The 26505-nt window shown below is 42.0% G+C and overlaps 1 protein-coding gene across 1 annotated transcript in view; it reads left to right on the forward strand.

Annotated features, from left to right (window-relative positions):
* Positions 1-26505, forward strand: part of necab2 (N-terminal EF-hand calcium binding protein 2) — a 137318-nt gene that overhangs the window by 96621 nt on the left and 14192 nt on the right. Inside the window, exon 9 of the mRNA XM_046038371.1 lies at positions 1235-1291. Within this exon, the coding sequence (XP_045894327.1) occupies positions 1235-1291 (57 nt within the window). The remainder of the gene's footprint in view (positions 1-1234; positions 1292-26505) is intronic.

Here is a 26505-nt window from a genome sequence, read left to right on the forward strand (position 1 = left end):
GGCATGACCCGCCCTTCTCTACCTCTGATTGGCTTAGCCCAACATTCATCTTGGCTAAACCTAATCAACCCAACCATCAAAGGCAACTAGTCTAAAAGTACTAGCGACTTAGAAGCAGAGTGAGCTAGTTGTGACGTCACCATCCTAGAAAAAAATGGCATACAGTAGTATACTAATGGCATTATTTCAAAACAAAGGCAATGGGCATCATGAGCTAAATGTTACAGGGTACAAATACCTGTCAGGACGATGAACACTCTTGCAGTTGTTTCACTGTCAAAATCAAACCATCTAAAAGTTACATTACTGTACAGCACCGCTAGGACTGACTCTACACTGCGACAGTCTAAATATTTTTTGCCTGGTACATGTAAGCTTTAGCCGCAAACATTAAGCATTGGATCATGCACGTATCCATCATGTGCAAACTTATATATACTTGCTATATATAGCATATACTTGCTAGCTAGAGTTGATAATATCTGCTAGAGACAGTGGTCATTTCAGTCGACAAAATCCAAAGTCCTCAACTAGAAATAAGGGGCCTCTTTTTGTTTACTACAACAATTTTAAGTGTTAAATCTGAGAATGGAAAGCTTCATAAGCATAGCAACAGCATCTAAGGGGATGGGCTTAGCGAAGGTCAGTTGAGTCTCATTACAAGCGACATCCCCTTTTTTGCACATAGGCTTATTTTTTTCAGCTACTTCCTTCCATCAATAGCTGTGTAACTCAGTGGTTCTCAAACGTTTTCACGTTATGTCATTGTGTTACTGTATGGATGGAATTATAGTGAAATAAATAAATAAATGATGTCCCTTTTTTGCTGGGGACCCCCTGAAACCCCCTCAAGGACCGCTGGAGGTTCCCGGACCCCACTTTGAGAACCACTGAACATCATGATGTTCAGTTAGATTTAGCCTTTCAGTGTTCTTGTATGTTTAGGTCTTTCATGCTGATAGAATTCATTCTGTTTCATTTTGTGCTTCTCTTATTGCCATGCATCCACCTCCTCTTTAAACTTTCTGCCCAAATTCCCTGCTGATCTTCATTATTCATTTTAAAAAGACATCATGTCTGCTTTCATGCCTGTTTCTGCTCTCAACGTGTCCACTAATACCTCTTGTTGTGGGTGACTAATGTCTGCTTCAAGCTGTGGTTGTAGTAGTTGCTGCTGTTGGTCTTGTTGACTGACATGTTGCTGCTGTTGTTGTTGTTGTGCTTCTCCTTGCAGACGGTCTGGTTTGATCTGCACCAGAGGCTAACAGACACAGATGGCACTACCAGCGCAGTAAGTAGACACTAAATGAATAACTATTGTACATTACACTTCAACACACAGCCCCAGGTGCAGCATCACTTACTACTGCCTTACAAAGGCCAACAACTACTACAACAGTACCTCAGGCGGAGAAGAGTTACAAGGCTGAGACATGACTTTCTGATGTAATTAACATGGGACAGCATGACCAACCCCATCTAAAAATAATAAAGGTCTCAGGACCCGTCCCATGGGCGCTGATCTTTTGAATTATTTCCCAGGAAATGTGCTTGTTTTGTTTAGTTGTCTAGACCTGAATAATTTATAGACTCTGAGTATTCGCTGGAAGAATTAATAGCTTCACACACTATTTTACAATATGTAACACCCAAAGAAAATAACATATCAGCAGTCTTACAAACATAAAGCATAGTCAAGGTTGTGATATTCTTTGTGATAACGATCACTGATTCATTTGAAAAGCCACAAGCATGGTGTGGGCTTCTTCTTCTCAGGCTGTGTTTGGATTGGATCATAAATCTGAATTTTTCAGAAGCTAATTGTTTTGGCACAGTTTTGAGTTATAATTTCACCCAAGACTGCTATCACATACAGCACATGTATGCCTGCAGTGAGAGTGGAGATAAAAGTGCATGAGTGCAATAAATATAGTCAAAAGCTATCTTACAGGTCTGAATGCCAGCAAAAAGTCATGAGCAGTTTGCATCTCAGAGAACATACATTAAATGACAAAGCACCTGCACTAAAAATAGCTAAGTGTCTATTATATATGCTGGAGAGTGGTTTAAATAGTGTAGTTCACTAGATTGATTCTTGCTTATGAAACGGGCTGCTGGGTTACTGAAGCGAGTCTAAAGTTACAGCAAATTCACACCAGAAGTGACGAATAGATCCTGGATATATGTACTCCATATGGTTTCTTTATACATGAGTGTTATGACCTGGCTCAAAAGGCTACAACAAAAGGGAGACACACCATGGTAGAAGCTTAACAAAATATGTTTATTTAAACCAAAATGAACCAAATTAAGGCTGGTGCCAAAGTAAGTAAGTAAGTATGGGCTATGAACATCAGTGGTTTCAGTCAGGTCAGGATGATGGATGCATGGAAAATGTGTGTGAGGGTGTTGTAATGTGCGAGAAATAAACTATCAACTAAAACAGCATGTCCAGAAACCAAGGCAAAGGTGGAACCTGTGGAGGGAAACAGATGGTAGCAAGTTAGCAGAGAGGTCCGTCCGTCCGTCCCCAGCCCAGCAGCGACCTCTGCCCCTAAGAATGAGAATAAAGGGTTAAATACTCTACAGGGCAATTAGCGCAGGTGCCCAGAGTTACTGCAATCAGCTCTTCCCCTACAAGGAAGAGAGAGAGATAGGCCACACCCACACATGACCCCACAGGGCGTCACAATGAGCAATCACTACAACTCCAGCCAAATGTATAAAAGCCTGTTTATAGATGCATGGATTCACCACTAAAACTCTGTGTACACTGTCCACATTCCACATGTTGCCACATCCTGCCTGATCTGTACTGCGCATGTGCCACTCTAGAAAAGCTTTGGTCAAGAAACTCCGTAAGTCACCTCAGTATTATACTCTGTGGTCAAAACTGCCTTATATGAGTCCAAATAGTACCACTTTAGTTGAGGTCAAGAAAATTATTCATAACATTGTTATAAAAAGCATTTGACAGTGTAATAAAACTTAATGATGTCTTTATGACAAGTCAAAACTTCATCACTTTAGTTGAGAATTATTCATGACAAAATTATGGTTCCCCGCGACCCTGTACGCAGGATAAGCGGTTGACGATGGATGGATGGAAAATTATGGTGTAAATGACAGTCGTCGTAACAGAGACATCTCAAACAGAGTAAATTTTGCATTAAAAACTGACATAAGTGACCGAATGACACCAGTCATAAACATCCATAAAGATGGTGTCATGTCTAAAGCACACCCCTTTAAATGAAGTGTTACCTAAAGCTGTGTATGCATGGTTTGCTTATGTAAGTCTCAGGTATTGTGGAGCTAACTTCCACTCCCACGGTTAGCCATAAATGTTTCAAGACTCACACTTAATCACCACTCATTAGACCTGTCAATGGAAAGAGTGCAATTTTACTGATTGTTCCACATCAAGGTTCTCTAATGCCAAAGCAGCCATCATTACAAGGGAGCATAACTCTCAGCGGTGGCTGTTCATAGTGCACATATCATTAATCCATCACATGCGCCTGTGATCTGAACGTTGGAAAGATACTTAATAATTTAGTTTGCAGCACCGCTATCAAAACTGATTTACAATAAAGGATATAAAGGAAAAAAATTGGAAACAATGAAATACTGTGAAATGATGCCTCCATTGTAAAAAATTCTGAAATGAATCTGTGAAGCTGTACTTGACCAAATGCTAACATAAGCAAGCTAAATTCATGAGAATCCATGCAATAATCATTGAGATATTTTAGTCTGGAACCTGAACATTGCCATCACTTGAGTCATGCTGATAGTGTGGCAAAATAATCACTCTATCAGTGAAATACATCTGGACCCAGATCTGTGCCACAGGGGGGTTAAAAACCAGATCTTCTTCTGTCTGCAGGAGGCCGATGTAATAATCACCTATTGCACTTTTACCCACAGCAGTCTGGCCACTTATGGCTTCCCATTAACTGCTGTCAAGCAGTGAGAGCCCTGACCAAAGTGTCCAGTTGTAATGGGCACAGACACAGAAAGGTTATTACTAGAGACTGCTCATATTCACTGAGAGGGAGAAATTTCAAGTTGTGATTTGCCTTTAAATGTATCTCGAAGCAACACAGTTTTTCAATTATAAACAGGCAAAAATAAGAAACAAGAAAATTAAGTTGACTAACTAGTAAAAATGAACTTTAAACAAGAAAACCTTAGTTTCTCCGGGCACAGACGTAAAGAAAAACATCCCCCTAAAACACTGTGAGGCAATTAAATATGTTTCTTTCAGCAAATCATCTTTCTTTCCAGGGTTCATTTGTTGTTTGGCAGTGCTTTACAAAAACAGTAAGTAGGGAATTTTTGCCTTTGAGGTAATCAAATTTTTTACATTCACACAGACTGGGAAAATACTCTGCTTCAGTTCCCATGGTAATGTAGCAGAAGCTTCATCTCACTTCCTCAGAAGTCGATAGTTTAACAGATACACAAAACAATTAGCCCAAATTGTTTGAGATGTGAAAACCCACGCATGAATTCACAGCACTTATATTTTGGAAACATTGTAGTTTCAAAGCTTTAAAAATGTATGCACTGTAGACACACAAGAATTTTTGAACAAGTTTGTTGAAACACAGTGTCCGACCTCATTGGAAGGCAAAAGTGTTTATAGCTCTTCCGAACAGCCACACTTAAAGTTGGAGTAAAAAGCCAGCCAACAAACTGGGGGGAGATATTTACATAACACTGCAAATCCACTGTCTCAGATTACAGCGCGTTACGGCTGCGCCACGGTTTTGATTCGTCCATAGCCCAGCGTCACCGGAAGTCCACTTGAAGCGTCTCAGAAGCGTTTCAGCAGCGGAGCGTTCAGCCTGCTCTATGTTATTGACCTGTTATTGTTTTGTCCTTGTTGTGCTTCTACTACCTTCATCACAGCTCTCTGTGACCCTGTTTCGTTCCGTCAACTTCAGGCTGCATTTCCCACAAGGAGCATTTCAGAATCAGAGTGTTTTGCCTGCCTGATTTTGCTGACATGTTTAGATTTTGTTGATTTGGTAATCAGTGTTTGCATTTTGTGCTTCTACTATGATTAAGTAGGCTACATAGTTAAATGACTTCTTTTTGTGTCCATTTTAACCGTTTTCTTTGTTGTTTTACGATCGGGAGTTGCCACAGGGTGTTTTATTTTGAAAATTGACTGGATTCTCTATGCCAATCTGTGTCTGACTTCCTGCCTGGTTTGATCTGCACTTTTCTGCTTGATGCGTCTGGTAGACTCACAAGCATACACATATGCTCACAAGCATTGACTAGAATGGCCGCGATTTGCTCCAGCAACCGCGGCCTAGCCATAACACAGCGCAGGCGGATTCGGTGGACTTTAAACGTAAGGCTGTCCTTGCACTTGGTTGTTCACATGAACAGTACTACAAATAATTGTGTAACAAATGAAAAAAGAGAGCTTCAGTTCAAATCCTGGCTCCTCTCTCACCCACGCATAGCTGGCCAATCATGACTTGAAGTGGGTGTGATTGCTGGATCTTCACTTTTTAAGAAAGTTACAGAAATGGTAATGGGTGGAGATTTATTAAATTTTTCGACCTTCATTTCTGATGGAGTAAACTAGCAGCTTATAGCAAAAAAACACATACCTTTGTTGCTTGTTCATCCCCGCTCTCTCTGCCCTCATTTCCTGTCTGCCTCTACATTATGAACAATCCAATAAAGGCAAAAATGTCCATTAATACTAAAGTCACCATTTAACTCCAAAAATGATTTGGCTGTCCGTTATTTATACAATTTTAAAAGAATAAATGAGAATGAGAGAGATGAAATCACATTAAGCCAGACGTTTGTTTATGAAATAGCAACCACAATAGCAATGAAACTGAAAGAGTGGAATCACCAGCGTGCACTGTCTGCTTCAGGATTAATAAGCGCAAAGCCGCAGCTCCCTCTTTCCTCATTGTTTGCTGTTATGAAATACTTGGTTGTTGTGCTCATTTATTATCTTCTACTTCTTTCTATTCCTTTCAAATAAGTTGCTCTCTCCCTGCGCAAATCTGCATCTGCTCTCTAGAGGCGAAAGATATTTTCACAGAAACTGACCCTAGTAGAATTGCAGGCACCTTCATAAATCCAGTGAAATGCATAAGCAGCCAGATGTATCTTATTTCTGTTCTCTGCATCATCCCTTAAAAAGAGGCACACTTCACTGATCACTCACAAACTGCGCCTCCAGGCTGCTGTGTCTGTTTGAGAAATAAATCACAGATCTGTAGGCACAGTATGCTTCTGAAACAAAGTGAAAGGGTTAATAAATCTGGTCTTTTATTGGAAAACTCAAATTAAGTTATTGTAGCTGTAGGCTACTAAAAAATGAAACGCAATGGAAATTTCCATTAAATCTTCTACCATCCACTTTCACCTCCTCTCCTCACCCCTTCATCTCATCCTCCTCCTACTTCATCAATCCTACAACCAAGTGTAGCATCACCCCCCGAGCCTTCTGTTCCTCAGTAACCCCCCTCTCCTGCTTCTAAATAGGGTTTTCTTGTAACGAGGTCATGCTCCTCTTCACAATACTTAATTTCACCATGTTCATCTGTGTTAGTGAGTACTTCTCCTTGGAACTGCAAAATTTTGAGTGGCCTTTTATTGTGGCCAGCCTAGGGCACACCTGTGCAGTACCCATGCTGTCTGAGCAGGATCTTGATATGCCACACCTGTGAGGTGGATGGATTATCTTGGCAAAGGAGAAGTGCTCACTAACACAGATTTTGACAGATTTGTGTACAATATTTCCCCAGTGGGGACAAAATGTTTACCCCTCTCAAAGTTCAAGATCCGTTACACCTCTATTATCAATGGAAGAGGGATTCAATTCTTGCATGTTTTGCTACATGATAACGTAAATAAGAAAAAAGGTTGCCAATTAAAATATGTTTGCAAATGCAGTGAAGAAGTTAAAGTTTTGAAATTTGTAAAGTTTCCAAGCACGCAAATCGCACCTGCTTATAGCTGTGTTTGAGGTAAATGCAAACGTCGGCATGTTAACTTGATAACAATGCAGGTTGTTTTATGTGTTCATATTTCTTAAGTGTGTTAGCATGCTAACATTTGCCAATTAGCACTAAACCCAAGTACACCAAAGTTACAATTAAGTAACCACTCATCCTGGGGGGAACATGAATTTCTGAACCAAATCCATCCAGATGATAGATGACAGATATGTCACTGTAGAAGTGAAAACTCTTACAGCCAATGTGCTGGTATCGTGAGATGAAATGTCTGGCGATCACCAAAATTATTGGGATTCATCCACTATGACTACCACCAGGAAAGTATAAACAACAAACCAACATTGCTATGGCTGCAAAGATTTGGACTCATGTTTATACCAGGAACTAATCCTTTGGGTGAGCTTCACATTTCAGCCAAATATTCTGTTACACTTCAAGATATCTTGCCAACAACCAAACAGACAAAGATGATACTGTAACTACTTTCCAAATTCATTAGCAGAACAGACCAATTAAAAAACAATAACCGATTAGTGAAAGGAAATGTGTGGGAAAACAAAGGATGTTTTGTTAAAAAATAAGTTAAAAAATAAGTCGGGGGGGCTGAGATACACAAAAAAAGAAATGAGTGGGATCAGGGAAGAAAAGATGTCAGTTGAGAAAGCAAACTCATACTGTGTGATTCATGACTAAGGCTTAAATATATAATGTATGGTCAAATATATAATGAATGCTCCAATAAGATGTGATGAATGGAACAGACAGTCAGGTGGTGAGAGGAGAAAGTGAAGTTCGCAGAGGGACATTCAGGACGCTGTGAAGACCTTATGAAAAATAAATCAAGAGGTTATAAATATGGATATTACCATGTGAACGGGTCACGCACTCAACAGCAGCTTTCTCTGGACGTGCTCTTTGAATTAACCATTTCCCAAACACCACCAGTGCTGACTCAGACGAGAAGGAGACGTAGTGTGAAATAGGTCCCACCTCAGGTCAACTGCACATAATGGTGTGTTGTTACTCAAACTATACATTTCATTCAGCGGAGGTTATTCTGTAATGTAAAATTATAATATAAGAATGATTATTTGCTGATTCTTTCTAGTTCTGTAGTATTTGGGGAAGGCAGAGTTGGAAGATGAATGTACAAAGGCTACAAATTGTGTCGTTTTATAGGTACAAAATCAAATGCCACATGCAAACCAGTAATAATAAATAAAACATTTTTTCACCTTCTTGCTGAGTTAATTAAAAAGATCGATACCACCCTTATGTCTGTATGTACAGCTAGCAGCTGGTTAGCTTTTCTCGCACAAAGCCAGAAAATTGGGAAACAGCTAGCCTGGCTCTGTCCAACAGTTACAAAAACCTCCTACCAGCACCTCTAAAACCCAAACATGTTACAAAATCCAATTTCCTGTCCATGAAATCATCCTGCACATATTCACATATTGTGACTTTGTGAGTTTTAGAGTTTCTAGTAAGGAAATTTTGTTACTTTTGAACACAACCAGACTAGCTGTTTCTCTTTGCATCCAGTCTATATGCTAAACCAGGATAACCTGGCTCTGACTAAAAATGAATTCCCAGTAGAAGGTGTCATTTTTGTTGGTTTGAGTACAGATAAAACAAACAAGACAGAAGGTCTCCCTTGCTTCCAGTCTTTAAGCAAAGCTAAGCTATCTTGGCTTATCATAAAGACTTATAGTATTTTTGTCCTGCATTTCCTAGTTCCCCTTCGAGGGAACTCGAACTGCATCGGTGACGACACTATGGGAACGCCTCTGGGCGTAGCAATGCTGAATCATGAATGAAACTACTCCAATCCTATTGGTGTTGCTAGAACGGTAGCGTGTGACGGCGTAACTGGAGGCGTATATAAGCACGCTGGCACACAGGACGCATCAGCTTTTTTCTTTTCAGCAGGCACTCTGAGTATGTTTGAAAGCTCCACTACCAAGAAAATTGTTGTCTTACCTGGAAGTCCTTACGAAGCAGAAGAGACCATGTCTGGTAATCAGTTCTGACAATGTGTTTTTCCATGCCCACGCTACATCATGGCTGGGGATACTCATGAGATGTGTGTTTCCTGTCTAGGGATGTCGCACGCCCAGACAGCTCTTGAGGGGGCTGCCTGCGGCCATTGCGAGGCCCTGTCCCTGAGGGTGCTGAGGTCTCGTGCAGCTCTCTTTTCGGAAGACGGTTGGATGCGCTCTCCCCGTGGCTCAGGCCCCGCGGTCGCTGAAGCGTTGCGGCAGCTGCGGTCATGGGGATTACAGCGCGATATCTCTGAGGGCGTCGGGACGGCTGAGGCCTTTTCCTGGTCCTCGTTTGCTGACTCCGCCTCCCCTCTTCCCCGTTTGGGAGCCTATTTCTCGGCTTCTCCCGCCCGAGTTATGAGTCTGGAGAGGCTCGCACAGTCTGATTCTGAGGAGTTAGACGTGCTTAGCATCATGGAGGATGACTTCCAGGAGCCGGGCCGACGTCATCAGTCTGCGTCCAGCTATGATGAACTATTAGAGGTGGTGACGCGGGCTGTGGCCAAGTTGAATATTGATTGGCCACAGGCGGTGCAGGAGACGCGGGCCAGCAGTAAACTAAATGAGCGTTTTCTGCAGCACCATGCGCCACCGGTGCGGCGGGTCGAGCTGGTGCAAGCCCGCACGCTATGGCCATCCTGCAGGCATACCAGGCCGATTGGACTGTGACCGGGGGGGGGGGCCCTCTGGGGAGGATATAGCCGAGCTTCGTAGAGCTACGGATTTAGCGCTTCGAGTCACTAAGGAGGACCGTTCCATTGGCCGCTCCATGGCAGCATTGGTGGCCACGGAGGTTTCGAGTAGGGGGGCCCACTACCGGTCCTCCGCTTCAGGGTGCCGCCAGGGACCTACGCATAACACTGGCCACCAGCCCCGAACATTTCCCCGTGGGTCCTGCGCATCGTAGCGGATGGCTACAGGCTGCAGTTCCGGGTCCGTCCCCCCAGATTCAACGGGGTGGTCTGGACTGTGGTGCACTCAGAGCTGAGCCAGGTGTTGGGACAAGAAGTTCGCTCTCTGCTGGAAAAGGGGGCCATAGAACTTATTTCCCCGCCAGTCAGGGAGTCCAGGTTCTACAGCCAGTAATTCATAGTTCCCAAAAAGGATGGAGGGTTGCGTCCGATTTTAGATCTGCAGTCCCTGAACCAATCTCTGAGGAGATTCAGGTTCAAGATGCTCGCCATGCCCGCCATCGTCAGTCACATCCAGTCCGAGGATTGGTTTGTCACAATAGATCTGCGAGACGCATATTTCCACATCTCCATCCGTCCCTCTCACAGGAAATTCCTGAGGTTCACTTTCGGGGGCGCGGCGTACCAGTATCGGGTTCTTCTGTTCGGCCTAGCACCCTCCCGTCGCATGTTCACCAAGTGCATGGATGCAGCTCTGGCCCCGATGAGGCTCCAGGGCATCCGCATACTGAACTACATCGACGACTGGCTCATTCTGACTCAGTCTCGAGAGTTAGCGGTTCAGCATCGAGATGTCGTCCTTGCCCACCTTCAGCTGACGCCCGCCCAACGGACTACGTTCCTAGAGGTGGTGTGGGACTCAACGATGATGCGGGCCCACCTGTCTCCTGCACGCGTTGAGTCCATTTTGTCCACAGTGAAGCTAGGCCGCACCATCACTGTGAAACACTTTCAGAGGGTGTTGGGTCTCATGGCAGCAGCTTCCAGCGTAATATCTTCTGGCCTGCTGCACATGAGAGCCCTGCAGTGGTGGTTAAAATCCAATCCGTCTGATACGGGTTACGAGAAGGTGCCTTCGTTCCCTGTCAGTATGGAGGAAATCTTGGGTCCTGTCCCAGGGTCCCGTGTTGGGAGCGTCATGTTGCCGGACAATTATTTCAACAGACGCCTCACTCATGGGGTGGGGCGCGGTCATGGACGGCCGCTTTGCGAGAGGCTCCTGGCAGGAGCATCATTTCTCTTGGCACATAAATTGCCTGGAAATGTTGGTAGTATTCAGAGCTCTGAAGAGTTTTCTGCCCGCCCTCCGTGGTCGCCACGTCCTTGTCAGGACCGACAATACGGCAGTGGTGGCCTATTTGAATCACCAGGGGTGTCTGTGCTCGCGCCCGTTATGCAAACTGGCGCATCAGATCCTCCTGTGGTCCCAGCAGAGACTGCTGTCTCTCAGAGCGATGTATATCCCTGGGATCCAGAATCAGGGAGCAGACCTGCTGTCGAGACAGGGGCTGAGCACTGTCCACTGTGGTTCTCCCTCTCGCCCCCAGCCCTGCTAGGGCTGGATGCCATGGTGCAGACGTGGCCGAGGCCGCGTCTGTATGCTTTTCCCCCAGTTGCTCTGCTCCCGGGGATTCTGGAGCGGCTCCGTCAGGACAGTGTCAGCCTACTGCTCGTAGCACCATTTTGGCCGACCCAAGTGTGGTTCTTGGACATAATATCGCTCCTGGAGGGCCCGCCCTGGCAGGTCCCTCTGAGGAGAGACCTGCGGTCCCAGGCGGAGGGCCGGGTCTTTCACCCACGCCCCGCCCTGTGGCAGCTTTGGGACTGGCCCCTGAGGGGGTGCAGTTCCTGGAGGCGGGCCTGACGGCAGAAGCAGTCGAGACACTACTCAGCTCCAGAGCCCCGTCCACGAGAAGGATGTATGGCCTGAAGTGGAATGTGTTTGCCACCTGGTTTGGAGAACGGGTGGTGGACCCAGTTACCTGCCCGGTGATTATGGTACTGGAGTTCCTCCAGGACCGGTTCTCTGCTGGCCTTTCCCCGTCCATGCTCAAGGTGTATGTGGCTGCCATTGCAGCGTTCCACGGCCCTCTGCTGGAAGGGCCTCTGGGGAGGCTTCCACTGGTCGTGCGCTTCCTCCGTGGAGCCCAGAGGATGAGACCCGTGACTCGTTCCAGGGTTCCCACTTGGGACCTGGCAGTGGTTCTCGAAGCGTTGGCTGGGGCCCCCTTCGAACCCCTGGAGTCGGCTGAGGCCAAGCACCTGACCCTTAAGATGGCCTTTCTACTCGCTATCACCTATCTGAGGAGGGTGGGGGATCTCCAGGCACTTTCGGTTTCCTGCACCCCTGTCCAGGCTATGTCCCTAAGGTTCCGTCCAGTTTGGCAGGGTCCACGGTGCTGCTGGCATTTCATCCCCCACCTCATGTGACGGCGGAGGACGGGAGACTTCATCTGCTCTGCCCTGTCAGAGCGCTGAGTATTTACACTCTGAAGTCTTCCCGGTGGAGGAAAGTAGACCAGTTGCTGGTGTGTTTCAGGTCCCTCAACGCTGGGCTCCCCGCTTCTAAACACACCATCAGCAACTGGATCGTTCAGACTATTTCCCTGGCCTATCAGGTGCGCAGTTTACCTTCACCTATGGCCGTGAGGGCACACTCTACTAGAGGCATCGCGGCCTCTAGGGCCCTCCTTTCAGGGGCTTCGCTCCAGGATTTGTGTGAGGCAGCTGGCTAGGCCACTCCTCACACTTTCCTCCGGTTTTACAGTCTGGACCTTCCTTCTGCACCCGGCACCCATGCGCTCTCCTCTTAGTCGTGCCTACAGGTTACTGCACGCTGGGGGCAGGCGGGGGTTTCGACGCAGCCTAGTGGGTATCTCGTTCCCATAGTGTCGTCACCGACACAGTGTCTCATTCCCCTTCTCGGGGAACAAGGGTTACATACGTAACCCGAGACGTTCCCCTTCAAGGGAACTCGAACTGCGTTGGTCCGCCACACCTCACCCCGCCTGGAGTGCTTTGCTTCATAGCAAAGAGCTGATGTGTCCTGTGTGTCGGCGTGCTTATATACGCCTCCAGTTACGCCGTCACACGCTACCGTTCTAGCAACACCAATAGGACTGGAGTAGTTTCATTCATGATTCAGCCCTGCTACGCCCAGAGGTGTTACCATAGTGTCGTCACCGACGCAGTGTCTCATTCCCCTTCTCGGGGAACAAGGGTTACATACATAACCCGAGATGTTATGTTTTGAGACATTCCAGACTATTTATTAATTTTATATTTAATTGTATTTATGGTTTTACACTAATCTTAATTGCAGTTCTATGTAGCATTGAAAGGTCTTAACAGTCTTACATATGGCTTTCTGAAGCGTGCAGATGTGCTCCAGTGGAGCAACTGATTTAACATCAGTGGTAAAGTTGCTTGTGTGAACACTGTTCCTCGCATTTATTTTCTGCATTCACATCCTCCCGTTCTGACTGCTTTGCTAAATGCCAGGTTTCCGCCACTCTCCTTTCATGAAGCAGCACAATGGTTCAGGTCGTTTTCTTTTTATCTCCCCAATTCACAAAAATCTAACTGAAATAATCCGAGCCATTCTCATGGGGCATTTATTTATGAATATGTAGTACTTTTATTGAAAACATTAATAAAAATAGCCACACCAGGGCGATCACATGAAGAATACCAGGTGTTTCTCAGCCCAGTAGTCTGTCAATTATACTTTGCTGTGAGTTTTAATGTGACGAATGTTTTATATCAAATAAAACAGTGGTCACTGCAGATGGTGACGCTTTGGCAGCATTTATGTCTATATTTATTTTGACACAGTGAATAATTGAGAATGGAAAAGCAGCGAAGGTCAGCCCCGGTGGAGGAATACTTGAAATATTGAGGCAAACGGCGATAGTCAACAGAATTTTACCACAGCACTACTGGCTCAAACCACACCAGACGTTAAAGGAAACAAGAGGACAGCGGTGGTGAACTATACCCAGAGACCAATACAGCTGCAGGACTCTTTGTTAGCAAGAACCCATTACCCTGCATGTCCTTGAGAAAGACGACTCCCTGCCAGCTTCAGGTTCTGCAGCACAGTTTGACCCCTGACCTTTTTTCTGTTGTTTGTTGTTTTGCTTTTCATCAGCCTTTGGATGAAACTTTTGACTCGACCAGTGTGTCACAATTCCATGCTAAATACTAAGTCTTAACATTCACAGCAAGTAAGGCAATTTGTTTTGAAAGTAGAGCACCCCCTTCCTGTTTTAAATAAAGCAGTCCAGTTAGAAGATATGAACTACATGCTAAAAGATGAGGGTGGCAATATTTTATATTTTTCTTAGTTTCAACTAATCAGATTAAATAAATAAAACCAACAATGAACCGATCCTGTGAATATTGCCTGTGTATCCCAAGCCTGATATATCTTATTACTCTGTATATGCCACAGGCTCCATTTTTGTTCAAAACCTATTTAAAAGACATCAGCGAGCCACACTGTTTCACTGTTTCATGTCCTTTATTACAATGAACATGGTCACTGTAGTTTATTTAGAGACAATCCCATATACACTGTCCTGCTGCCTAAAATACTCACTTGAACACCAAATTCACTTATTAACCCGCTGCTGAAAATAGTCCCAACAAATGCTCTATTTCCTCCTGTTTGAATAACTACAGTACCCAGCTGTTTTGGGAAATTACTGAGCCATTTTAAAAATGAAATTGTATAATTGTGAACTGAGATAAACCTGCCTTTGGTAAGAATGCATGGGCTAGAGAACTCATTACTTTAACGATTGTAGGTTGTACAAGCTGTGTCCCTCGGTCAAGCCACTGTGTCCATAACATAATGACCCGGTTTACTGTTCATATGTTTTGGTCATGTTTTTCTCTGATAGATTACTGGACCTCAATATTCGATCACACAGCAATACACCCCAACCCTCTGACAGCCATGTTTGGGGTAATACTACCAGACCTTAATATCACTAATATACAGGAAATAGTCATTGCCTTTGTCAGCCTCTTGGCCCATAGAAACTCTGAGCTTAACCCTGAGCTCTGAGTTGATTGAGTCTGAGGTGGGAAACTGAATTTTCGGTTCTAGAACAGCTGATCAGAATTAGTTCAATCAACTCTGAGTATGTTGAGCCTGATGGAAGTGAATGCATGGGGATGAAAAGCCATCATCAATGGAGCTCCGAAAATATGATTCACCATGACAACGGGTAAATAAAGGCAGAGCCACTATTTAATAGAAATATGAATGTGTGCCAACGCGGACCATGATGGGCTCTAAAACGCAGGAGTGGAGGAAGGATCAATACGTTAACAATACTACTATAGAGCGTTGCTCATTCATCATTTACCATACTGGAATTTCCTTAATGAATGAAAGTGCTGGAATTGTCCTACAGCCCATTACATTCAAGTTTAAATAGGAAGGCTATATTTAAGAAGGTATAACCTGATGGGACTCAATGCCGGTGGCAATTGACTACCTGATTTTGAAAATATAGATCAAATATAAGACACAGTTTACTCATGAACCTGTGATTGTAAAATCAAAGTCTGACCCAGTAGGTTAGCCTATTAATAATTTTTTGCAGTGGAAAATGTGTCTATAGGTTCAAACTGACTGTCAAGATTTAGACACCTACTATACATTAATAAAATCTTGCTCGTATTTTATTAAAACTTTCAAAACAAATTCAGACTATCAGCAGGTAATAATGAAAAACTCACTTTTAAACCATATTTAGGCCTGTTTGTTTCAGCTGCACCACAGTCATCCTCACTCAGAAATAGTCACATTATCTCCAGCATGATAACTACGATAGGAATGTTCCAATCAGTGTGACTACAATATGAAAGATTACTGTTTATTGATCAGCTTTAGTTTAAACAGTGATTACTGCAGTAATGTAGCCCACAGTAAGTTTTTCAGTGCAACTGTCCACAGAATCACAATGTTATACCTAAAGACGGGCATAGATTTTATTCTGTGCTGAGGATAAATCCACGATGTGCGGAGACAAATCTCTGTCCATACATTGATGACAGATTGATCGTAAAGCGGTCATGTTCAAGATCATGTTTGAGTAAAAAACTAATAGCCTATCCAACCGATATTTAAGAGTTTAAGAGTAAGATTTTTAAGATGTAAATGCATTCCGATATGTGTTATGATAGTGACAGCATGAATGAGGAAATAAAACGGTGTATCAGAAAGCCACCTCAGGCTCTGCAGGAGTGGAGGAGTTAGAGAGAAACTGGCGGTTTTCTAACTTATCATCATATGTTTGATTATGATGTTTTTCCTTTTGGGGCTGTATTTATTATTTATTGCTCTTATTTTATTTATTTTTTTCTTTTGTTGTTTTTGTCATTTTTGTTTTCATAGCATAAAAACCTTGTGTTTTTGACACACTGCTGTTTAGATCTGTGATGCTGATACTGTGAACTGTAGGGTCTGAAAGTATTTAGATACAACATTTTTTTATTACAATAAGGAAAATATAGACTAATGTCAGCCTTTTACATTAAGACCAGAAGAGGCTGTTCAAGTTTAAAAAAAACTAAAGAGTGTGTGTGACTGGATCATATAAGACTGATCCAAATCAGTCATGTCTGACAGGTCTGTTGGTTAGAAGAGTGTTATGAAATTTGGATCATTTCAGTGTCTTCTGTCTTGTATGAATGGTGGCACTTGCTAAATGGGCCCTAATCCCCTGTTGGCTGTTTGTGTTCTCTGCGCTGGAGATTTTCTCTGTAAATGTAATAACCGCTCCTATACGTGCATTAATAAACCTCCCGCCCCCCTGCCTTCGCTTCTCTCTCCCTCCTTCTGTCTCGGCTGCAGCAGAATATAGTCCACTAAGCCAGCAAAACTGACAGCTTGCTCTCTGTATCTGTTCTCATCTATGTGTTTGTGTGTGTGTGTGTGTGTGTGTGTGTCTGTGTGTGATCTCTCTCTCTCTGTCTCTCTCTCTCCCCCCCTCCCTCCTTCAACTCTATATATTTTGCCTTTATTGCCTCCCTTCTCTCTTTAATTGACTTCATTGACCATTTTGTTGCAGGCTTTTATCCAACTTACTACTTACCTAACAGTACCGAAGATGCCTGTTAATCCATTTTTGTTTTCCAAATGAAGCCACACCTTGTTTTCTTTCTTTTTTTTCTCTGCAACAGTAACAGTCTATAACAATAACAGTAATTCATATTTAATTATTAAGTAGTTAAGTAAAGCAAAACAGTAGGCTCTTTTTTGCACAACTAACAAGAATACATTATGAAGATTTTGGTAAATGCAAGGTTAGAACAAAACAACAAAACAAGAGAATTACCCAGAGGATGGGGAAAACTTCTGGATCAAAGCCCTGAAACACACACACACACACACACACACACACACACACAGTACAATGTCAGCTATTTTTTGTTGCAGTCAGTCCCAGTGCCTTTTGTCATCTCTAGGAGTCAGTATAGCATTATGTCACTCGCATATAGGGCTCAGTGAATGTGAATTACAATATCAGTACAACAAAGGTACTGTGGACAATAGAGAGAAAGACGGAGACAGAGAGAGTCAGGTAGTAAGGGCTGTGAGGCAGATATATAGATCCAGGAAGACTAAAGTGAGCGAACAGGCTCTCTTCACTACAGTGAATGCAGATAAGGTTGTTGACAGACACTTTTCTAATTGCTGTTTACTTAAGACACACAAATGAAACAAAAAAGATTCTTGTCTCTGTAAGTAGCTCATCAGTCTGGTGGTTAAGACGTTAAGGACAAGTTCTTTTTTTTCTATAATTTAATTAAAAAAGTGAAACTTTCAAGTGACATTTTTCAGACCTTTTTTGTTTTAATCTTGATGATTACGGCTAACAGGTCATGGAAATCAACAATCCATTTCTTGAAATTTTAGAATTAATATTAGAATAAAGAATGTATAATACATAAATGTCAACATTTCACTGAATGAGTAATGAATCTGGAAAGATTCACTTTCAAATTAAATTACAGAAAATACTTTTTCACGATATTCTAATTTTCTGAGATGCACCTGTATTATGTGTTAGTAAGTTATGTAACATTACTGTTACATTACATTACTGTTATGTCTTTCTTTTGGCAAGAAATATAAAAATAAAACAAAACAAAAAAGTTAGTTTTGAGCACTTTTCTAAATTTTAACATGTTTAATCCCATAATATCCTAAATGACAGCAAATCTAATCTTAAACCATTACTGGGTAGCGTTACATATTATACTGTAGAGAATAATGCAGCTGAATGACGTCACTTCTGACAAACTGTATCCAACTCTCCCTTAAACACCAGTCACGTTCTGAAATCTACAGCTGAACCCAATGTATTTTTCTATTTCATTAATTAATAAAAATTCAATCTAAACAGCATGTTACTGGCGAAGATTACCATGTATGTTAGATTGTACTTTATATATATATATTTATTTATATATATATATTGGCATTGGCAACTGAAAAACCCATATCGAGGACCAATAGTAGTGACCCACTGTCTGTGTGTTTAGAGGAAGCTTTGAAAGGTTTTATGATGAACCAAATGCTGAACGTAAAATGCAGTTTTCAACAGCAGCACTCTGGATATGTGGAACTTCTGTGAGTGAACTCTTTAGTATGCCAACGTATTCATCCTAATTACTTGCATACATTTCTTAACTGTTCCGTTTTGTTGTGTGGACCCCATAGTGCGCTGTTCTGCGGATGTAGGCCTACACTCCCTACAGAAAACATGCTCCTGCATCATGAAGTAAACAAACTCGGTAATGTCTGTTACACAGCAATATTTATCTAAAGTTAGCAGTTAACTGTAGGCACCATATATTACTGGTCATAGAAGACCAAGTAAGGCTGTAGCAGAAACATTTCTGAGGGTATTAAATTGACCAAAGGTGCATTTTATTGCTTCTGAAACCAACTTTTCATTTGTGAGAGGGAGATCGCGTAGTCTAACCACAGGAAGAGATTGTCTGATCTGAGCTCATTTGTCTGCTTAAAACCTCATGTTCTCGAGTAATTAAAGGTTTTCTCATTCCTAATAAACTGTACTGCAATTATTTTGGATAAGGACCTACACCTGGTTCAGGTACTTGCTTCCTTTTAAAATTCAAATCATATCTGCCAAAACAAACCTGAACTGGTGGAGTAAACACCTCAGAGCTCAAATATCTTTATGCAAACATGCTTGTTATGAAACATACCCTCCAAGAAGTTACAAAAAAAAAAACATTGGTTAAAGCAATAATTCGAAAGACTGATGGAAAAGCAAGAAGGCAGAACTTAACGGAATTTGTTGATGTTGGGATGAATTCATAAACTGAGAATTTCATCTGGGATAAGAATCATCCAGTAAATTCTGATATATTAAATACAAGCAGTCATGTAAAAGTTAGTTGTTACGCCTCATGATAACCGCTACCTGGAAGTCATTACAGTATGGAAAATAGCTCATTGTGTTTTGCACATGAACAATCAAGGTAATACAGTCTGAGAGAAGACAGAGTGAGTTATGTAGCAACAGTGAGACAGAAGAGAGAGCATTATAGAACAGTGATAACTCTCCTGCTGAATAGATATAGAGCAGGTTGCATCAGTGGAGCTCACAGGGAGCAAGGTATCTGTGTGTATGTATGTGTTTTTGTGTGTGTTTGCGTGTGTGTTTGAGAGAGAGAGAGAGAGAGAAAGAATTACGGGGATAAAAAGAGACATGCAGCTTTAGATAGAATATGTTAGAGTCGTATTTGTAAGGCAGAGATCGATGAAAAGATTGAGTGAAGGTGGCGGCGATAAAAAAGAATTTGTCCTTGGAAATATTTCAGCTGGTGTTGCAATATCGGGACATCAGTGGCAGCTGCCATTTCATTTCTGTCGTCTTTATGAGGTTTGCAACTTAATGGCACCTCAGGGCTTCACTCCAAATATTAACATTCACCGGCATGTACCATAGAATGAAAATAATTTACCGTTGATGAATAATGCAGGATACAACTTAGTACTGTATTATTCTACAATTTTGGATGTTCATTTTGTATGCAAGTGATTTGTGCAGGTAAAGAATTCATCTCTGTGATTGCCCTATAAATATCTCTGCGTCTGAAGAGAGTTGTTGTTGTTTTATCAGGCAAAATATGAATGAGTGGATCTGCAGTCCCGCAGCGCTTTAGTACATTACGAAACCTCAAAGCGTTCAGTGCAGCCATTCACTCTAATTTCACTAGGCATGCTGGCCCATTTCTAAGCGAGCTGCAGCAATAGTCTCAGAGATGGGATTTTGATACACATGATAACATCTGGGAGCTGCACATTACAACCACAGCCTGTTTCCATTTACTGATGCTGTAATTGAAGGTTCCAAGTTACATGTGATTTGTTTTGTTGTTGCTTTTGCTTCTGGTTATTGATCCTAAGAGCTTTCTATTTCTATTTCTGCACGATGCATGCCAGATATCACTTGTCAGTCAAAGATTGTTGACGGGACCAACCAAAAAGTTCTAATCTAATAAACCACCGTAGACTGTAACAACAGACAGATAACATTAGCGATTTAGCTGGTGAGCATTTAGCAGCTAAAGATATTTCCCTCAGAGTTGGTGGAGACCAAAACAAGAGTGAATATTGGACCGTGATTTGTGAGTTCACCAGAATCACCACTTTGAATGATTGCCATGTCTGTTAGATATGTGCTGCACGGTAGCCATAAATGTCAAATGTGTGATTTTCCAGTTGTTTTGTAAAAAACACATTAATGTGGCTTAAAGTGCCCACTTCCTCTACTAGTCAAAATTATGTTTATATTTGGACTGACAGATAAAAAGACATTTTCTCTCCTGACTCATTTCTTGTTACATACCCACTACTGTGAGCCAACCTACATTAGTTACTTTAGTAATCATGTCAAATAGCCTGAAAACAAAGCACAACATAGTTTGGCAAGGTGCAGCAGGCCAAAAATGATGACAAGCACTGTTGGAAGTGTACTGCTGGAGCCTAGTGTATGGCATTTATTCTTCTTCTCCCACTGCTGCAGTCAGCACGTCGATGCGCTGTAAGGCATACTGTAGTCATCCGTCTATTATTGCAGCCCAAGAAGAGATATGCAAATCATCCCTGAAGGGGCTCTTTCTTTTTTTGTTTGAATAAATGAGGGATTCCTTGAGCCCAGAGCTGATAGGAGGGAGAGCAGGAGAGAGGAAAAGATGAAGAATTGGTAAGGATAGGAAAGAGAGACAGGGAAGATGAAGAAAGAGGAAGAATGAGTAAGAGAGAAAAAAGAGAGAGAAAATGCTGGTAGGTTGGGAGATTGGAAAAAGAGGGGAGTAAAAGGGAAGTGAGAAGGCTGCATAGCCATGAGATGTCAATAACAAGAACTGGGGCAATACAGAGACCCGGTGAAGGAAGGTGTGTGGAAAAGACAGAAAGGGGGAGTGTGTGGGGAGATGAAGGGTCAAGAATGAGAGGTGTGAGAAGAAGAAAGTGGGTAACTGGTATTTCCCAGTTCCCATGGCAACCCTCCCTCCCTACAACACATGCTCACACATCTTTCTGCTGCTCCAATTTTCATACCCAGTGGGACATACGTAACATGCATACATTACACACACAAACTTAACACATATAGCACAGTATACTTTATGTATCCTTGATAGATGACGATGATCTCTGCATATTTTATACAGCTGTCAGCGCAAAGCCTCACCAGGGGGTTTATATTCAGATGTGAGGAGTGAGAGAAAGAGAGGGGGGGAGGGAGGGGACATACTTTTAGCTCACTTGCCAGTACAGTATATGGCCTTACTCTAGTACATCAAGTTGTCTGTGAAGAGTCTCGGTCTTCCAGGTCATGGTTATCATGGTCAAGGGCGACTGGACTTGATTGAAGATACTGGAAGACATTTTGCCTCTCAACCAAGAGGCTTCTTCAGTTCTGACTGGCAGGGAATCCCAGCTATTTAACCACTGTGGAGTCTTTATCAAGGTGATGGATATCACCTGGTTTATTATCAAGGTGATGGATATCACCTGGTTTATTATCAAGGTGATGGATATCACCTGGTTTATTATCAAGGTGATGGATATCACCTGGTTTATTATCAAGGTGATGGATATCACTTGGTTCATTTGTGATCCAGGCTGTTGTAACGACAGTCGTTCTGGTCATTAGAGTTACCTGAGACCATTGTTGTCATTGCTACATGAGGCCAAGTGTGAGCGTTTGCTCAGTCTCCTGGGAAGGGGTGGCTGAAGCCATTTACACCAGAGTAGAGAAACCATCTCTCGACATAGGAGGAGGACTGCGACACCACTTATCACCCACCTACATTTCTGTCCTTTTATCCCTTCCCAAGAGATTGGGATCACTGAGTGTGTCATATTTCTGACTTTGCCCCCCACAAATGGCTTGCAAGCAACACATACACTGCACCAAGTTTCACTGGCATGGATACCATCACGATGCCACCTGTAATGTTAAAGACAAAGACATTTTAATGGTACACACAGTGGATTTTAATGATGAGCAAATAATGTGGCGCTGGCAGATCCCTTGCTGCTGTGCTTCATGCTTACACTTAAGCATACAATACTTTATCTTAGTTTTTAGTTCAGTCAAGAGAGACACACACTAACATGAATGCAGAAGCTTTATTTGCTAAAATAAAGCTCTATAAACTATAAATAGCAGCCACTCAGAGATTCAAAAGGTAGTTTTGAATGGTGCCTTGACTGGTGGCCTTGGGGTGGTGGTGGGGTGATGTGAAATCAATGGCTAATAGTTTAGAGATGGAGCTTCAGTACAGTAGTATGTTTCCAACCTCCTGTTTTTGTGCTCATTTTCAGTTTGCGCAATAAAAGTGTCAGCGAAATTTGAAAAATCTCAAAAAGAAGAAAATGCAACAAAGTGCAATGGAAACAGCCTCAGCTAATAAACCCTGATGTACATGAAGCATAACCACAGAAGATTCCAGTGATTACACTTCCTCTCCACTGAAAAGACGAAAAATAAAAACAAAAGTCACCGGCATCTTTAGCGTCTAAAGTGTGATAGTGTGGTTTTTGAGTGATGTGGGCAGGGTATAGCTAAGATAAGAGGGATAAAAATGTCATCCTTCAGACTGATTGATTGCTCAAAAGTGGGTGTGACTTATTTATTGTGTAATGTGTTAACATTCTGAATGTTCTACTGATAATTTTTTTTAACAACAATGTACCGAAAATAAATTTGTGCGGCCAACAAAGTGAGTGAATGTGGAGCGAATATAGAGCTGTAAAGAGATTGAAGAGTTGTAGAGAACTTGACCTCCACCCACAACTCTTTCACCCATGTTGTTAGATTAGGAGGAGGACAAGAGAGAAATGTTAAACTTTTTGCCAATCGACAAACACACACCTCGGACCCTCGATATCGCTCTGCTAGCCTCTACGATCTACAAATTAAGAGCTAAGTGCAGTTTTAAATGATAGATGAGTTAGCTGGTCACCACAAATCACATTTGGAGTGTCATGACTAGTCTCCGCCTCATCAAATGTTACAAATACACAGGATTTCAACATATCATGAAAAAATCTAAATCAACACTATGCTTATTATATTGGTAACAGTTGACAGGGCAAACAGGGCTTAGCTTTAGCAGGAACTTATCCTTTTTGAGATAAAAAAAAATCAGGGTTGAAGAATGCTGATGGAGCCCAGGAAAAGACAGGAATCAATAATATTTTTACAAGCCTATGAACGAGGCTCCACGTATCTTTACGACATGGTGATAGTCAGCCACTTGTCCAATCAAACAGACTTGTAAAGTCAATATTGTCTCATAAACACACACACAAACACACACACAGCATGCAAAAATTTGTTTTATAGGTGCAAGAAAAGCACCATTATAGATGTTCTTGCTGACACGACACACATTCACACACACACTGATCAGACCCTGGCAAAGCAATTCCATTATATCATATATACTGAAAGCTAAAGGCAGTTCTTAAACAATAAAAAGAAATGAGCTGCAGACCTCTGACAGGAGGAGCCTGTGCACATTTCAAAACTGGTGATTCTGAAAGGAAAATCCAAACATACAAACACTTACACTGTTTAATGTCATTACATTTCAGTTCTTTTCACTGCATTTAAAACATGAGCCCACCGCAGTAATGTTACATGTCTTACATATATCAGTCATACATTTGGCTTGATCGCACAGAAGGAGTTTAAACATTGTTGCTTACAATCTTGTTGTGGGCAAATAACTTTTCTCTTTCCCCCCCACCAAACCCCAGTCCTACACACAGGACTGAACTTGAACTTGTCTGTGAGACTAGACACAAAATCAAGACTAGTCACCTTTTTATTGATTTTGTTTAAAGGAGACCTATTATGCTTTTCCTTATTTTATGACTTATCTAAAATGTTACAATGTTGGATGTGTTAACATGTTAAACATGGCCCAAGCTTTAAATAATTAGATTAAAGTATTTAAAAGAAATCCCTGTGAGCAAAAATCTCAGATTTCCTGCTGTTCTGAACGCTCTGTTTTGAACTGCTTTTTCTAACAATGGCTCCGTTGTACGACACACCGAGCCAAACGGAGCTGGTGTTCCATATATGGTCATTAACTCCGCACAGCAACGCTCAGTCTGTCTGTACCGCTCAGCGACAACAACAGCCTGGTAACATGCTTCAGGTCTTCAGGTCTTCAGGTCTCCAATCAGAAGACACTGGGCTTTGAGAGGGGGGCCTTAAAGAGACAGGAGCATCTACAACTTGTTTCAGACAAGCTGAAATGACGGCCTACATGAAGAGTCAGTATAAGACAGAATTATTTTTTTGAACTTTGAATCATGCAAAATCATTAGTCACAGAACTACTATATAGGACTGGAAAAGCAGTATAATAGGTCCCCTTTAAAGTTATTTAAAAAAGATATTACCTCTCCTAAGCAATTAGTGACCAAGTAATGATGAAAAGTTTAAAAGAAAATAGTCCATAATAGGTTCAATATAAAGGTCAGTGTTCAGTCTCTCTCATTCTTCTTGGAGTAGGCTCCAAGATTCCTTTAAAGGTGGGGTAAACAATTCTAATCCAATACAAATATTTTTGTCAAATTCAGCAAATATCTCCTCACTACCTCCTCACTCGCTAGATTTCTATTCTGGGTGCGCTGAAAAAAGATTTGGTGTTTGTACACAGCCCTAGCTCTGTAAATAGGAAACAAAAAGAGTGAGTCAAACCGAGCTGCACAGCACTATTCCAGCCGTTCCAGCCAGGATTTGTATGTCAGGTCAGGTAACGTTAAATAACTTGCCTGCTTACTTTCTTGTTTGCCAAGACATGCTGTTGTTGTGATGTTAGCTATAGCAGCAGAAGAGTTGTGTTGCTGTTTGGGGCTGGTGTGCTCACTGTGGGACCACCATGTCATCTCTGCATGTTGGTTTCATGTTAGCTTCGCAGCAGCAAGTGTAGCCACTGTTTGCTTACCCACAACTTAGCCAGCTTTAGTTACATTGCTTGCTGGGGTGTTTGCTCAATATCATGGTATATGTAATGGTGTTGGATTTCTCTAGTTTCACATGCCCCACCTTTAAGTGCATCTTAGTAAATTCCTGTTTTTGAGTAGTTGTATTCTAATGCATATATTTCAAACACAAAATGGAAAAGGCTGTCTGACATTTTACTTCAGGAAATGTAGCAATTAGCAAACCCTTTGCCGCAGCAGCAATGAATGATGAAAATTCATGTCAGGCATTTAACTGATGTCTCAATCCATTTCAGTAAATTAATAATATTTGCTGAAGAAGGATTTAATTAAATAAATTAAGGCAATCAGTTATTCTTTATTCTGCCCATGTATCTCAAACCACACGGACACTACCATCAAGGACAGTATTTTTATTGTCAATATTCCACAATTACACACAAATTAAACATAAAGAACTTTTTAATTGATATATATACTGATATATTTTTGAAGATTCTTGAATTTCACTCTGTCAGCCATAAAATCAATTATAATTAAGGTATTTAGTATTCCTCCTTTTGATGTATTTCTGGCATTGTTGAGAAGGCACAAATGTACAAAATTGCATTATGAATTTCCACAACATCTACTACTGGTGAAGATCATGGTCAAATATATAAAGCTAGCTACATCACAGCAATAATCAAATATGCTGATTGTAATGTGATCCTGCAAGAAGAGGATCTGGGACTTCCCAGATTAGGGGAACCTTTGTCACTGTGAATATCTGCAAGCCCCACATATAGGCTAGTGGTAAATGTATTGCATGCTTGCAAGTGGTTTAATGCTTTGTGATGTATAACTATTTGGCATATGATTACTGTAAGATCCAGAGCTAAGCAAGTGTGTGTTTGTGCTGTGAAATGGTGAAATGAGTCTAAATTAGGGATTGCGTGTGAAGGTGCGGTGCTGCCCACAGTAGTGAAACAGAGCAGAGGAGATTGATAAACAGAGAGACAGAATATGTCACTTAAGTCAATCAGACGAGCCTGGTTTTTGCAGTGAGAGGTGTCTTTTTCCAGTTGTTTTCTATAGGCAGCGTTGCTAATGTGTCCTGGGTGCCTCAAGCTTGAGCGTGTTTGCAGGAGCGCTCTGAATGTTTTGACCTGAAAAAAACGTCAACTCAGAGCCAAAAAGTGTCCATGATTTGCGTTTTCCATTGTGCATTCGGATCAGATTTCTGAGTGAACACACTGTGTTTGA

This window comes from Micropterus dolomieu, linkage group LG22, assembly GCF_021292245.1.
Source record: "Micropterus dolomieu isolate WLL.071019.BEF.003 ecotype Adirondacks linkage group LG22, ASM2129224v1, whole genome shotgun sequence".
NCBI classification, from domain to species: domain Eukaryota; kingdom Metazoa; phylum Chordata; class Actinopteri; order Centrarchiformes; family Centrarchidae; genus Micropterus; species Micropterus dolomieu.